General features: G+C 31.6%; 1 protein-coding gene across 1 annotated transcript; it reads right to left on the bottom strand.

Annotated features, from left to right (window-relative positions):
* Window positions 1-7,816: 7,816 nt before the first annotated feature.
* LOC108347620 (DEAD-box ATP-dependent RNA helicase 8-like) lies at window positions 7,817-13,778 on the bottom strand. Its single transcript, XM_052868487.1, has 10 exons — window positions 13,137-13,778; window positions 11,708-11,768; window positions 10,861-11,095; window positions 10,207-10,445; window positions 9,572-9,823; window positions 9,311-9,491; window positions 8,895-8,983; window positions 8,729-8,802; window positions 8,528-8,655; window positions 7,817-8,176 (listed from the first exon to the last, which is right to left on the bottom strand). The coding sequence occupies exons 1-9, from the start codon at window positions 13,415-13,417 to the stop codon at window positions 8,577-8,579; spliced, it is 1,491 nt and encodes a 496-aa protein (XP_052724447.1). The 5' UTR covers window positions 13,418-13,778; the 3' UTR covers window positions 7,817-8,176; window positions 8,528-8,576.
* Between the last annotated feature and the right edge of the window lie 1,149 nt (window positions 13,779-14,927).

Below are 14,927 nucleotides of genomic sequence, written 5' to 3'. Positions count from 1 at the left end.
TTGTGGATTGACTTTAGTAAATTGATGGAGAGGAGATGAAATAGGGTAAGCACAAGAGTGAAATAGGTGAAAACTAACCTTAGCAATGTCATTTCATATCATTTCTAGTTTTGTCCATATCTAAGTGCCTTTAATGACCAAAGTCCAACCATTGTATATTTGTGAATTTATCTCTTTGCACATGCTTGTAAATGAATGTTGTTATATTGAGTCTGGATGACTTGTTAATCACACAATTCTTTAGTATTACGAGTCTCTTGGGAAAACAATAACTAGTCTTACCATGGTTTATTACTTGAAACAATTCGGTGCACTTGCCGAAATCATGTAACAATAACCCACATTGCCATTCTCTGAAAAACCCAACTGCAGATCCAATTGCAGTTGGAAATCGAACTAGGAGGACACTTATCCACACTTCTAACTGTTACACGCTTTAACCGCAAGTCCAATTGCGGTTAAGCCTACAACTCCTCCCATCGTCGGCCAGCAACGACGAAGCGGAAAAAACTGAGCACAGATCAACCCGAACTCAAGCAGATCAACCAGAAACCAAGCACATGCATATATTTTATCATAGCATCATGCATCATGCATTGTATACTACAACTCTAACGAAATCTAAAATACTAACCTGGATGCCAAAAAGCTTGATGTACGTGAGATGTGTGAGAAGAAGATACCCTGCTACAACAACCCACAAGGACACCAACACCAGGGAGGAGGCAGAAGGAAGAGCAAAAACGATGGAGGAGGGGAGCACGAGAGGAGCGTAGAGAAAGCTTCAGATGTGGCATAGGAGGGCAGAGACAAAAGAATAGTGTTTTAGAAAGGGGGTGTAGGATTTGAAGCGTGAGATACGGTAGAGGAAGGTTTGAAGATAGGTCAGCTTTTTTATAAAACCAAAATATTCTGACTGACGTTGCTGATAGGGGTACACTTGGAATTAAAAACAATTGAAGGTACATGATGAACTCAGTGAGGTGTAAGGAGAGGCACTCTTAAAATAAATACTTTAAATTGGTTTGGAGATGTTGCTGTGTGGTTAAAAGTTATATTATGTGATATTATATGGAATAATTACTCTAATGTGTGGAAAACAAATTTTAATTTATATATCCTGAAACATTTTTTTTAAATATTTTCGAAACATGTAATTTGAAAGATTTTGAATTAAATTAAACCTTTTGAAAATTTTAAGAATTTTAAGAGGAATTTGAAAAGTTACTCTAAAGTAGTAGAAGAAAATATTAGGTGAGAGAAATAAGAATATCTTCCTTTTAGGAAGTAGATTCTTTGGTTACTCCTTTGTTTATAATTAAAATATTACTTTTAAGAAAGAGTCTTTAACTATTTATTAACTATTGCATTGTGAAATGAAGTGTGAGTTTGGCCAAAAAAAACAAGACTAATATTTTATAAGGAGAAATTTAATCGTTCATTCAAACAAATTAATAGGAAATACTGAAGCAAAAGAGTGAGAATAACACCATTGAATCAATCATCTTAATTTTTGTTACACAAACGATATTTTGACACATTTCTTTTACAATTTCTAAATTAAATTTTGAATTATTTTTTAAGTTACTCATCGAGATGTTTTTTTCGTCTATGCTGTCCAAATTGCAACATCATATTCTCAATTGAACCAACACAAAAAACCTAGGTTGGTGACATGGCGATCGGTCCTTGTTGAAATGATTGGTGACATTCTTATTTGTTCTCTTTAAAACAAAATATTCTCCCTTCAATTGTCATTTTCATTCCTTCAATCGCCATTGTTGTCTGTTATAGACGTAGTGAAGTAGTGTGTTGATTTTAGGTGGCATGTGAGGATAACAACGATAGGTAAAGGTGTTGAAGTTGGTGAATATACTCATGACATAAAGATATGTATATTTGTATCATAGACATTTTTATGTAGGTTTAAGATTTTTAACCTAAGTTTAATTTTTTTTCTACCATGAGTAATGGTAGGGTTCTTTCTGTCATTACTATAAACCAAAATTTTTGTGTGCTTTGAATGAAAAGTTAAATATGAAAGAAAAAATATTTATTGAAGGCAATGGTTTAGGTTTCCATTGTGTTGAACAACTCTATCAAGATAAGTAGGAATCTTTTAACTGAGTTATGTAGTATGAGTGATTTTTTTTTACTTTGGTGCTTAATTAATTGGATTTTATTTATTATATGTATGTCTAGGGTTCTAAGGATAGTCGGAGATAAAATTGATTTAAATAAGGTTGACGAATCAATGTAAGAAGTATTTTCATCTGAAAAAAATTCATGTGAATGTGATATATGATTTTCTGTTGGAAGAACATGAAGATGTATATTCTTATAGAAGATTTTTGCATCCTTTATATTTTGTTAGACATATGAGTTTTTACCGTAAAATCGAAATGCAACAATTGTCCTCATACTTTTTAAGATTGTGAATGACTTACAAAGTCTAGGTAAATATAATTAGAGTAATTTACTACATGAAATATTTGATTGGGAGCTTTTGCAGTGCTTCATTGGTATTGAGGAATGAAATAAATATAAGGCACTTCCATATTATTGGATGTGTATATTTATGAAATGAAAGAAATACAAGTCACATCAAAACTCCAATTACAGGGTGTGGGAGAAAAAAGGATCTCCATTAATTAGATGTTGCTAACATCATTGTAAAGTTCAATATAAGTATGTCTTCCTTCCTTTTTTTAGGGAATGAAAACAAAGTGTTAATTTTATGTAACTCCAAATACAAAACACAATAGCATTACTTCAAAATATTTATGTTGTCATTCATGCAAGACTTGGTGACTAGTTTTGCAAACTTCATAAGAAATAAAGGAAAATGAGGTTATTCTTCTAGTAGAGAAGAGTGAAGTTTAGTACAAACTTCTAATTGTCGGATTCACAAAGGTTGACAAAGTTTGGGAAAGGTTAGAAGCAATTTTGCAATAAGAATGGCTTGAAGGAAGGAAATAATTTGGTGTTTGAAATAGACAAGGAAGGAACCATTCCTATTATTGAAGTTTATACCAATAAATGTTTTTGTGATGTTGTTAAGTATATGTCGTTATGTAATGTTTAATATGTAATTTGATATCTGAGAATTTATTAAGACAAGTATTTAAGACTTATTATGATATATTTGTTCTCTAATATCATTGTATTTTATAAACAATTTGTGGTTCACCAATGGTTTTTAATTTTTTTTCATCACTAATGTGACTAAAAATGACTAATAACATAGTTAATTATTTCGCTCTAGTAACTTGTTTTGTATGAAAAAATTCCTACCAAATTTGATACAAAACTGATACACATTGCACAAATAATTGGCTAGTAGCTTAAGACTTTTTGTCTCCACTAAAAGGTTTTTGGACGTGTTTCTTGTTCTTATCTACCACTTATGTGACTAAAAATGACTAATAACATGATTAACAATTTCACTTCAATAACTTGTTTTGCAAAAAAAATAAGCTTGTAAGGTTCGACACAAAAGTAGTAAATGTTGTACAAATATTAGGTAATAACTTAAGTCTTTTTTTACAATTTTAAAGGACCACTCCATACTAAAGGTTTTTTTGGGCCAACAAGTGTTTTTTGTTCTTATCTACCATGAATGTGACTAAAAATGACTTATAACATTACTAACTATTTCGCTCAAGATGTTTTGTACAATTTAAGGGACTAGTCTCCACTAAAAGTTTTTTGGACCACCAATTGTTTCTTGTTCTTATCTACCACGAATGTGACTAAAAAACCTAATAACATAATTAATACTTTCACTCCAGTAGCTTGTTTTACAAGAAAACATGTCTACCATGTGTAAAACAAAATTAATGCACACTACCCAAATAACTGACTAGTAGCTTAAGACTTTTTTCACAATTTTAAGGGACTAGTATCCACTAAAGGTTTTTTGGACTACCAAGTGTTTCTTGTTCTTATCTACCATAAATGTGACTATTAACATGGCTAATCATTTCACTCTAGTAACTTGTTTTGCAAGAAAACATGCCTACTAGGTCTAACAAAAAATTGGTACATGCTAAAAATATAAATGGCTAGAAACCTAAGATTTTTTGTACAATTTTAAAGGACTAGTCTCCCTAGACCACCAAGTGTTTTTTGTTCTTATCTACCACAAATGTGACTACAAATTACTAATAACATGGTTAATTATTTCTCTCTAATAACTTGTTTTGGAAACAAATAGGCCTACCAGGTCTGACAAAAAACTGGTACACAATCCACAATTAATTGGCTAGTTACTTAATATTTTTTGTATAATTTTAAGAGATTATGCTCCACTAAAGGTTTTTTTACCACCAAGTGTTTCTTGTTCTTATCTACCACACATGTGACTAAAAATGACTAATAACATTGCTAACTATTTCACTCCAGTAACTTGTTTTGCAAACAAATATTACTACTTCGACATAAAATTGGTATACACAACACAAATAATTGATTAGTTGTTTAAGACTTTTTGTACAATTTTAAAATACTTCTCTCCACTAAAAGTTTTTTTAACTAAATGTTTCTTTTTCTTATTTACCACAAATGTGATGAAAAATGACTAATAAGATGGTTAACTATTTCACTCCGATAACTTGTTTTGCAAAAAAATAGGTCTACCAGGTCTTACACAAAACTGGTACACACTACACAAACAATTGGCTAGCAGCTTAAAACTTTTTATACAATTTTAAGGGATTTTCTTCACAAAAGGTTTTTTGGTCCACCAAGTGTTTCTACTTCTTATCTACTAAGAATGTGACTACAATTTATAGATGACAAGGTTAACCACCTCCGTTCTCAAAATGGTTTACAAGAAAAAAGGCCTACAAGATATGAAAGAAAATCGGTACTCACTATATAACTAACAAACAACTTAAGGTTTTTTATTCTATTTTAAGGAATTTGCATCCAGCAAATGTTGTTTTAGACCCCAAAGGCTTATAATTTTTATCTACCACGAATGTGACTAAAAATGACTAATGACATAGTTGACTATTTCACTCCAGTAACTTGTTTTGCAAAATAACGAGCAACCAAGTTTGATACAAAACTGGCACATACTACACCAATAACTGGCAAGTAGCTTAAGACTTTTTGTACAATTTTAAAAAACTTCCATCCAATAAAAGTTTTTTCAACTACCAATGATTTGTAGTTGTTATCTACCACAAATGTAGCTACAATTGACAAATAACAAGGTTAAAAACCTTCCATTGGGATATTGCCTTGCATAAAAAGAGGTTTATCACATCTGATTCATAATTGATATACAGAATACAAATATTTAGCGAGCATATGAAGACTTTTTATACAACTTGAAACCGATTTTTCTTTAACTATGAAATATAAATTAACAAAACATAAATTTACATCTTCTACAATTGCATTATTATGTTTGAATAAATAATCATCTACAATAGTCGGTTGGAATAAATAAATCTAAGTCTTAAAATTTCCCCTCATATTTTAGTACATCATCCCACAACTCAATCACTTTTAGAACCATGACCAAGCAACACTCACACAACCACATACACTCATACTTACAACCTTCAAAATAAAAATATAGATTTAATGAGCCAATACTATGCTAAAAAAATAACACAAATACATTAATATATATTTGAAACATAAGTCAACACTTCACCCGATTTGAAATTAAACTTTGTTCAACTACAATACATCAAAGTCACACACAAATTGAATATCAACATATCCACCAATATTCACAAATAAACAATCACCACGATAACATAGAAATCACCAAATATATCATAATCTCATTCTCAATCCCAAACCAACTCTTAAAAGAAATAAAACTTCTTTAATTTAACCTAACCAGAACAAAAAAATTAAAAATATTTATCAACAAATGGACTCCACTAACAAAGAATGGAACAAAATACAAAACCATAGAACGAAGAAGTCACACCCAAACGATGACCGAGAGGAACTGACAACAAAATGCAACGAAAGCAATGAATCCACAACAACAAAAAGGAGGCACACGGCAAACAAGGAAAAATCTAGGAAGGCACATAGAAACAGAAGTGCGAAATGCTACAATTTTTCTAATGCACCTCACGCTGTAGTCGCACCATTCAAATTTCGAAAGCCAGCTGTCAGCAATCGCAAAATTAATACTCAAAATTCATTTAAAAAAAACACATAAACTGTATCTAAGGGTGTGTCAAAATATGGTTTCCATTTTTGTTAACTATATGGCAGGTTAAAGTAATGTATCGGTTGGTACGTGGTGAGAGTGTTAAAGAAGTATGTCAAACATTGTATCATTTCGAAAAATGTGCGTTCATATTATGGAAATTATGCGTAGGCAGAGTGAATAATCAATGCACTGCTTGTAGTAATCATCCAAAACAAACAATAAAGTTGAGAACAATATTATACCGTTTAGTCCTTATCAATGAAAAATAAAGGATTTAATTCCTAGCTATATGTGGAAATTATTTTGTTTGGAGACTTACCTCAAAAGATATTAATCTTTGAATGTTGGCAACAAATACATCCCATTTTAATGTTCTGAAGAGAAAAGGTTGCTCCCAGATTTTCTCTATCATCACTAATTTGTTCAAAGAGGTATTGTTCAAAATCTCTGATCATCACAACTTCATCAACCAAATAGAAAACGAGTTTGAAGGTGTGGTACTTAAACAAGAGAAAATAAGGACCACGGAATCAACCGAGTTATAATGAAGAAATTATAACTTGGAAAGCTCAGTCCAAAAGTTAATGTTTGTAAAATCCTGTAAAATTGGGATTGTGAATTACTTTAAAATAAGGCGAATTGCGTTCTACTCTCATGTAATTCAGTTTTGCCTTATTGTTTTTTCAAAACATATGAACACACGACCAGGCAGCCCAGTCTACAAGGAAGAGCAGCCAAGAAGTCAGCAAGGATCAAATGATTCATTCTAAAAGGGGACTTGACAATCATAAACCAGAAAAGAGGATGGGAACCGAATTTTATACTTTGTTTCAAGTCATTTTGTACCTGCATCTTCTATTCCAACAAATAGTTTTACTTGCAAAAATTTCAATTCCCGTTGAAAGGACTAATACTATCTTTAAGTTTTTCCAAATTTCAATATCAACTCTCAAATCTGAACATAGAAAAAACAACCACATCCTAGTCCAAATTCTATGATGAGTAGGACGAAAACTAAAAAATGAAACAAGTATCGAGAGAAAGGTTTGACTTATTAAAATCATAGATAATACAAGTTATATAGGCTCTGTTGATTACTTTTCTGAATAAAACACTTGAATGTTTTTAAAAACTGTCTTCGAACATGTTTTATAAAAGTCACTCGTGAACAGTTAAAACAAAGACCCTTAATTTCACGAGCTTGTAATAATTTTTAAAAACCACTTGCAAAAAACATTTCATTGATAGATTTCATGCCGAAACATAGTAATTGTTTTAGGAAAAAACTTTAAACAAAAAACAAAAGGTGAGATGCATACCAAAGAAGCCCTTAAAAGGAACCCAAATGAAAATATGCATTCTAGTAGTGCCACGGGTATAAAAATCCGTGAACATATACCACCCACCAAGCAGATAGCATGAGTTCAAAACTCAAGAAATTAAAAATTGATTAGGATCCCAACGAGGTCCTCGTAAAACTAAAAACAACCAAAAAGAAAGGCTCCAGAAACTTGGTAAGGCCTTCGAGACTTCAACGGCAATGGCCATGAAAATCCTGGCGACAGGCAATTAACATCACCGGCATGAACCATATGCCCAGCTTGAGATTTCTACGCTAAGAATCCACAATTTATAAGAGAAGCCATAATTGCAGGAAGGGACATGTTCATAACAAGGTATATCATCCCTAAACCATAATATAAAACTAGAGTACTCAAATATGTAATGACAATAATATGCAAATGTAATTAACGGAAACCCAAACTGGACCCAGTCACTATCTGGCAATTAAAAGCCAAAACTAAACTCAAAATGTTCCAATAATGTTTCAGGGCTCTCAAAACCAGAATTTATCGAAAAGCACTCAATAATGGGTCCAATAATACCCAGTTTTGAAAGTGCATCCTCTCATGCCAGGGTCCAATAATACACTATTCACTAGCTTAGCAAATCCTCCCATGCACCTGCTTGTGTCACGGTCACACTAACCTGTAAGAAATACAAACGTCAGCATCAGCTAAAGCAGCTACAATTCATATTTGAGCTAAAACAAGCAGGCTTATACCCCTACATGAATTAATACAAGGTGAGATAAAAACTTAATCAAATTTTAATAAAAATGAAGATACGCAAAAACTTTTATTGGCTTATCACAACGGATTTGTCACCCTTTATAGAAATTAATTACAATATGAAAGTCCTTTTCTGATAAAGGAATAATTTGTCTTCCTGGAAAAGTTGCTCTTCCAAAGTATTAGACATTTATTTCCACATTTTGCTCTAGTTTGGATTTAGAAAATTCGCATCATAAATACGGAAAACAAAAATCCTGTCACTCACCACTGCTATTAGCCACAATTGTAAACACAATCCCGGTATTTACAACCAATTACCGGCAATAAATTGCCTGATCAATTTGCGGTGGAATCTGCTTTATTTCAGTTCCAAGTTCTTGTTCAATCCTATATCTGAACGAAAGTAGAAATGCATCAGACACTACAGCGAGTATCTCAAAAAATCATTCAAATGTAAATTACATACAAATTAAAGCGATCCTCGTAAGTAATCAAGTTCACTGCCAACCCAAGGTGCCCAAACCTCCCTGAACGACCAACCTATCATCAGCAGAGCACCCTTTAGAACATTTACAGATAACTAGTATCCAAGAAAATGAGTTAGAGAGGAAGTGACCAGAAATCATACATACCCTGTGCAAATAAGTCTCTGAGTTCTTGGGAAAATCAAAATTAATAACAACATTAACTGCCTGAATGTCTATTCCTCTAGTAAAAAGATCTGCAATTGTTTCACATAAAGAAGCATGAAAAACTTCAATCATTACAATATATGTAAAAGCATAATATCTAACCATAAGTTTGATTAAACACAGAAATTAATATACCACGACTTAAGAGCACAACACCAAAAAAATAAAGATTATTCAATTAATGACAAATAAATTTGCTTTTGAGAATAAAACATAATATAATATCCGAAAAAAGAAATCAACCAAAACCTAACAAATGTTGCACATAACCATAACTGGTAGGACAGGTATTCTTCACATGCAACAGAGAAAAATGTGATCATTATTAGGGTTGTGCTACAGTGTCAGTAACATACCAGTACAAACAAGATTTCGACATGCACCATTGCGGAAGTCATGAAACACTCTGTTACGATGGTCTTGCAACATCTTTGCATGAATATAGAAACATGAATACCCAAGTTCTGTGATTTTCTTGGCAAGGAGTTCTACTCGATTCACTGAGTTGCAGAAAATTATAGACTGGTTTATTTGCAGCTGAAATAGAAGACATCAACATCATCAACATATTCACAGGCTGCATATAAGAAAACCAAGAGAACAAATAAAAAGCAAACCTTAGAAAATAGAGTATTTAAGCAATGGACTTTCTGCCTCTCTTCCACAAATGCATAATATTGTGTAATACCCTTCAGAGTTAGCTCATCCATAAGGTTGATGACATAAGGTTTATGAAGATACCTATCTTTGAAATCCTTTACAGTAACAGGAAATGTTGCTGAAAACATCAAGATTTGACGGTTTGAAGGAAGAAAATGAATCAGCTGCTCTATTGAAGGTTGGAACTCTGGGGACAGAAGCTTATCAGCCTGACAAATACACAAAGCTATGTATGTAATGCTTCAGATAGATAAGTAACTGTAACCACTAAAAAACATAGACGTTAAAAATACCACAGAAAAAACGAACATACACAAATGATGGATGAGAAAAATATTTTGTCAATATTTAAAACATAAATGAGAAGATCAATTACACAAAGGCATATCCTTTTACAACCGGTTTGACAACATTTAGGAGATTCAACAAAACTTTAAAACATGCATGCACATCAGATCATGTGTAATTGACATTCAATCATTATTCTCAGTTTCAACTTCCTAAACCTCTTTATATATGAAATATTTACAAACTGTTTATTACTCTCAAAGAAATTTGATAGACAAATGTCATCCAGGTTAAATATATTTACCTCATCCATAACAAGCATAGAGCAATCTTTCATAATACAAACACCTTTCTTAGCAAGATCTAATATTCTTCCTGGAGTTCCAACTAGTAAATGAACTGGTTGGTATAAGCGCATTATATCATCTTTCAGGCTGGTACCACCTGTTGTAACCATAACTTGAATGTTCAAGTGTTTTCCAAGTTCTTTACACACTTGAGAAGTCTGCAAAGCCAGTTCTCGGGTTGGGACCAGTATAACAACTGCAGGACATAAAAATACATAGAAAACATTCAGAACGTGTAAAGCCAATCATCATCATGCTTCTTCAAATAGTCAACAACCATGAAATAGCTAAAGATAATGCACAATTAAACCATGATTCAGAAATGTCACAATCATATATCACAACTATTTTCAACTATAGAAATAAAATCAAATTGTGTCCCTCATATAAAATAACTTTTCAAGGGAATCAACTTGGCAAAAGGCAAAACAGGGTATCCATTAGTTTAGTTGAAATTCCAAAATCTTGTGTTTATAAACATAGATCTTTCGTTAAAACCAGATGTCCAGTAGAGAATAAAGAGAATAGTAATAAAACCTTGAATATGCAGAAGTATATACATTTCTTTCAACAAGGTTATGAGAATCGAGAACTGGAGGAACAGATCAAACCTTGAATAACATTATTATCTTGGTCAATTTTTTCCAACGCAGGAATGCAAAATGCAGCAGTTTTGCCAGTTCCATTTTTAGCCCTAGCAAGAATGTCACTACCAGTAAGAGCAATTGGAATGCTTTCTTCTTGGATGGGAGAAGGCCTTTCAAAACCCTTCTCATATATTCCCATGAGCAGCTCACGCTTCAAAAAGTAATCCTCAAATTCATTTCCTTTTGTTGCTGTTACATCCTGGAGAGAAAAAACGAAGCAGATCAAGACTAGCATGTAAATATGTAACAAAAGTTAATAAAGACAAACCCCACAATCATAGTAGCTAAAATGACTGATCTGTGAATGGTATAATTTTACTATACCTTTCGAGTATAAGAAATATAAAGTGAAATATATGTAAAATCTAATAACATAACAATCAGAAATATAACATTAAGGGTATACGCCACAGACTGCACTAGTTACAAGGAATAAAATTAAATACATCTCAATCTCTACACGAGATATAAATGATTCAAGTAGTTTGTAAATTTTACAGGTACAATTGTGTTCTAAATAACTGACAGTAAATTACCAAATGTTTAATAGAGCACAAGGCACTAAGAAAAGACATGAATACATTGATATTGTGCCAGTTACATTCTATGACAATAATGATTTTCATAAATCATTTATACTATATTAATGTATGAAAAACAGCTCCATACTAACAAGAATATGCAGAAACAAAAAGTAAGAATTAGAAATATCACAACCAAGGTGTTACCAAGGATCTCAAAGATGTGATTCATGCAAAATATACATAACCAATAACTTGAGGTATAACATGATGGTATTCCATGACCTTACCTCAGTCTTATAGCGTGTATCAGCTGGTGGAATCTTGAGTCTTGCTTTCCAATCTTGTGAGCTAACAGGACAAGAAAAAAGCAAATGATGGTAACATGAGAACACACTTTCCTTTGGGAATAATAGAACCCAAAAAAGAAAATAATTTCATGTAGTAGTAAAAGAAAACAATCACACATTGTGATAACCTATTGTAGACCCATAATATCACCAAAATAACTCTGTAATTAATATACTAACGGTTTAAATATTTTTTACCATAAAACATATAAACAATAATACATGTTCCAAATATCATTATTAAAATTGTATAAATTGTATAACAGATTATGTCGTTTGATTCAATTCTGAGACACCAATTCAGACCACATTTGAAGTAGAAAATGACTGTATCTCTTTTTCGTGAGGGACCATACATAGGGCTAAGTTTGTGCAGTCACTGTTTTTCTCTTAGTCAATTTTCAGGATTCAAATTCCAAATCACTGAGCAAAGTTTCAATAATAAAGTATAGGACACATTCATTTGTGATTATGCTGAAAGTTAATGAAAAAACTAAATATGAAAACAAGTATCTAACAAGCATAAATGAATAAGAAGTACACCAATTGCCTATAGAAAAAGGAAAGTGGCGATAACTTCCAAGGGCAACAAAATTGCCTTACCAAATAAAAATAGATCATTGATGTCAATTCCTCTTATGATGAGTTGTTCACTCAAGTAAAATAATTCAGAGGGTTGACCGAACAGACAATGAATCATGCAAAACAAAGTAAAAATGGTGAACAATTCAGTTCTGAAAAGAACACAGGCAGAAACATGGAAAGAGGGCTGGGAACAAAACTTCATGATCAGACTAAACAGACAAAGGGATCTCTGATCTAGACACAATAAAAGAATACAAGTTCCAGCAATACCATTGTTATCAAATGCATAATATTGCAGAAAACCAATAATCCACCATACATAGTGGGCAAATACCACAAGTCACATTCACTTAGTGGTTGAAACAATATACCTACACACATACACACACAATTATGTTTGTTTAGAAAATAAAAATCAAACTCATGTTGCATGCAAATAAAATTGAAATAATATTACTCAAAAGTTTCACAGGCCAAAGCCTTGTTGAAAATGACAAGAGGATACAGGAGGTATGCTTCAAACACAACATCCACAGCAACCACAATCACAGTTCCCAAGAATTCAACAACACAATAGCAATATAGTGGCTATTTAACAGTACAGAACAATGCACTATGGTAATAATTCAGGCTACCATTGGAACAGCAAACAACATCAAGCAAGCACATTGCAGAAACACCACAAAGAACCAACAAGAAAAAACAAAGATAGCACCTCAACTCTAACCCTAATTACAACACAACAAAAATTGAGGCCAAATAACAAAAATGACAACACACAAACCTCGAATCCACGGCTTCAGACTGCACGGTCTTCTCGACCTCGTCAACGGCATTGGCGTCTCTTCTCAGCCACTGCTGCTGCTGCTGTGGCTGTTGCATCAAATGCCTCTGCACGTAATGCGGCTGTTGCTGGTATGATGGCCGAGGCTGAAACGCCTGATTCTGGTTCAGGCCAGGGTTCTGGTTGAGGTTGGGGTTGTGGCCGACGTTCGGATGAAAACCTCCTCGTCCAAGCCCCATTCCAGGAGGGTACCTCGCTCTGTTGTTGTGGTGGTGGTTCATCTCTCCGATTCAAAACCCAAAAACTCAATCTAACCTAAACTACCGAAAGAATTTACAAATTAACACGAAAACTACGTCTCAATCTGATATCATACAGCAAGAAAGGGTTAGGGTTTGGTCTTGTCCGGTGAAATGAAAATCGGAGCCGAAAGGGTTGGGAATTCCTACAGATCTAGAAAGAAAGAGGGTTTTGTAAGGTTCTTGGTGTTTCAACCCGCAGAGAATAGAAGAGAGGATTTGTCTTATTTATATCTTGGCTTGGAAGGGTTAAGGTAGAAAGGAAGAGAAGAAGCAAACAAAACACAGAAACTCAGAAAAATAATGAATGCAGAAGAAACCTCCAATTTCCTTCTTAGTTCCCTCTTCTTTTTTCTATGGTATACCAACTCTTTGTTTATTTATTTTCCAACTATTATTTTATGGTCCCTCTTCTTCTTTTTATTCTCCAAAGTTCCCCATTTCTTTTTCATACCTTCAATTATATTCAATGCAATCCTCAAAATAAATATTTATTTTATTACAAAACAAAATAAGTTGCCATAATAGAGTAATTATTTACTTTATAAGAAACTAGCTGTGCATGGCCCTGTAAAATTGATTTGTTTCGTGTTATATTAAAGAGACTTTTATATATAGTATATTTATTACATGTTATAATTATCTCAAAATTTATTTGGTACAACAAATTATTTACTTCGCTGTAAAAATGTCTTTAAATTCAAAGTGCATGTTTATTAAAGTTTTACACAAAAAATGCATATTTTTTAAAATATAATTATACTTAATAAATATAATATATAATTAAATTTCTTCTAAAAAATATTACATTCATTAATGAAATATATTTATTATTTTTTAAATGTAATACAATTTTTTTTAAAATATTCTATCTTTTAAAAATAAATATATAACTGATTGCATTTATTAATATTATGAAACAATTAAAAAATCTCTTATATTCATTAAAAGTCATTTATTACTTTCATAAATGTAATACATATTTAATAAATATGTGACTTTATATATCATAAATGTTTGCACTTATTATATATTTTTGTAGATAATTTTATATTTTAGTGTTAATTCAAATTATCTTAGTTTATATGTGGAAGATAATATATAAATGTAAATATAAAAATATTTCATATATATATTAGTCACATGATATTTTAATTTTAGATTTTTAATTGATTTTTATGCTTAAAAAATTTATTTAAATAAAATTTTTAATAATTTGATTTTGAAAAAATAAATATTTTAAAAATATTTTTAATTTTATAAATTATTTTTGAATATTCTAATGTTTTGATAATGTTGTTAAAGTTAAATTTATGTCGTTTAAAATATGAAAATAAATTGATTAAAGTTATAAACACTTCCTAAGACAACTTTATATACATAGTATAATTTAATGATGTAGCTTTTTTATTATAACCAGTAAATTAAATTTAAAGAGTAATTATAAAGTTTAAAAAGTTATATAATAAAATAATTTATATTAATACAGATA

Source organism: Vigna angularis, chromosome 9 (assembly GCF_016808095.1).
Source record: "Vigna angularis cultivar LongXiaoDou No.4 chromosome 9, ASM1680809v1, whole genome shotgun sequence".
In the NCBI taxonomy this organism is placed as follows: domain Eukaryota; kingdom Viridiplantae; phylum Streptophyta; class Magnoliopsida; order Fabales; family Fabaceae; genus Vigna; species Vigna angularis.
The sequence above is the reverse complement of the archived record's forward strand: the minus strand, read 5'-3'. Positions and strand labels throughout refer to the sequence as shown.

Coding starts and splice junctions, on each gene's coding strand:
- LOC108347620 (XM_052868487.1), bottom strand. CDS start 13,417: ATGAACCACCACCACAACAACAGAGCGAGGTACCCTCCTGGAATGGGG. Junction 8,984..9,310: donor TCGAAATCTTGTTTGTACTG/GTATGTTACTGA, acceptor AAACAATTGCAG/ATCTTTTTACTAGAGGAATA. Junction 8,803..8,894: donor CAGAGACTTATTTGCACAGG/GTATGTATGATT, acceptor TGCTGATGATAG/GTTGGTCGTTCAGGGAGGTT.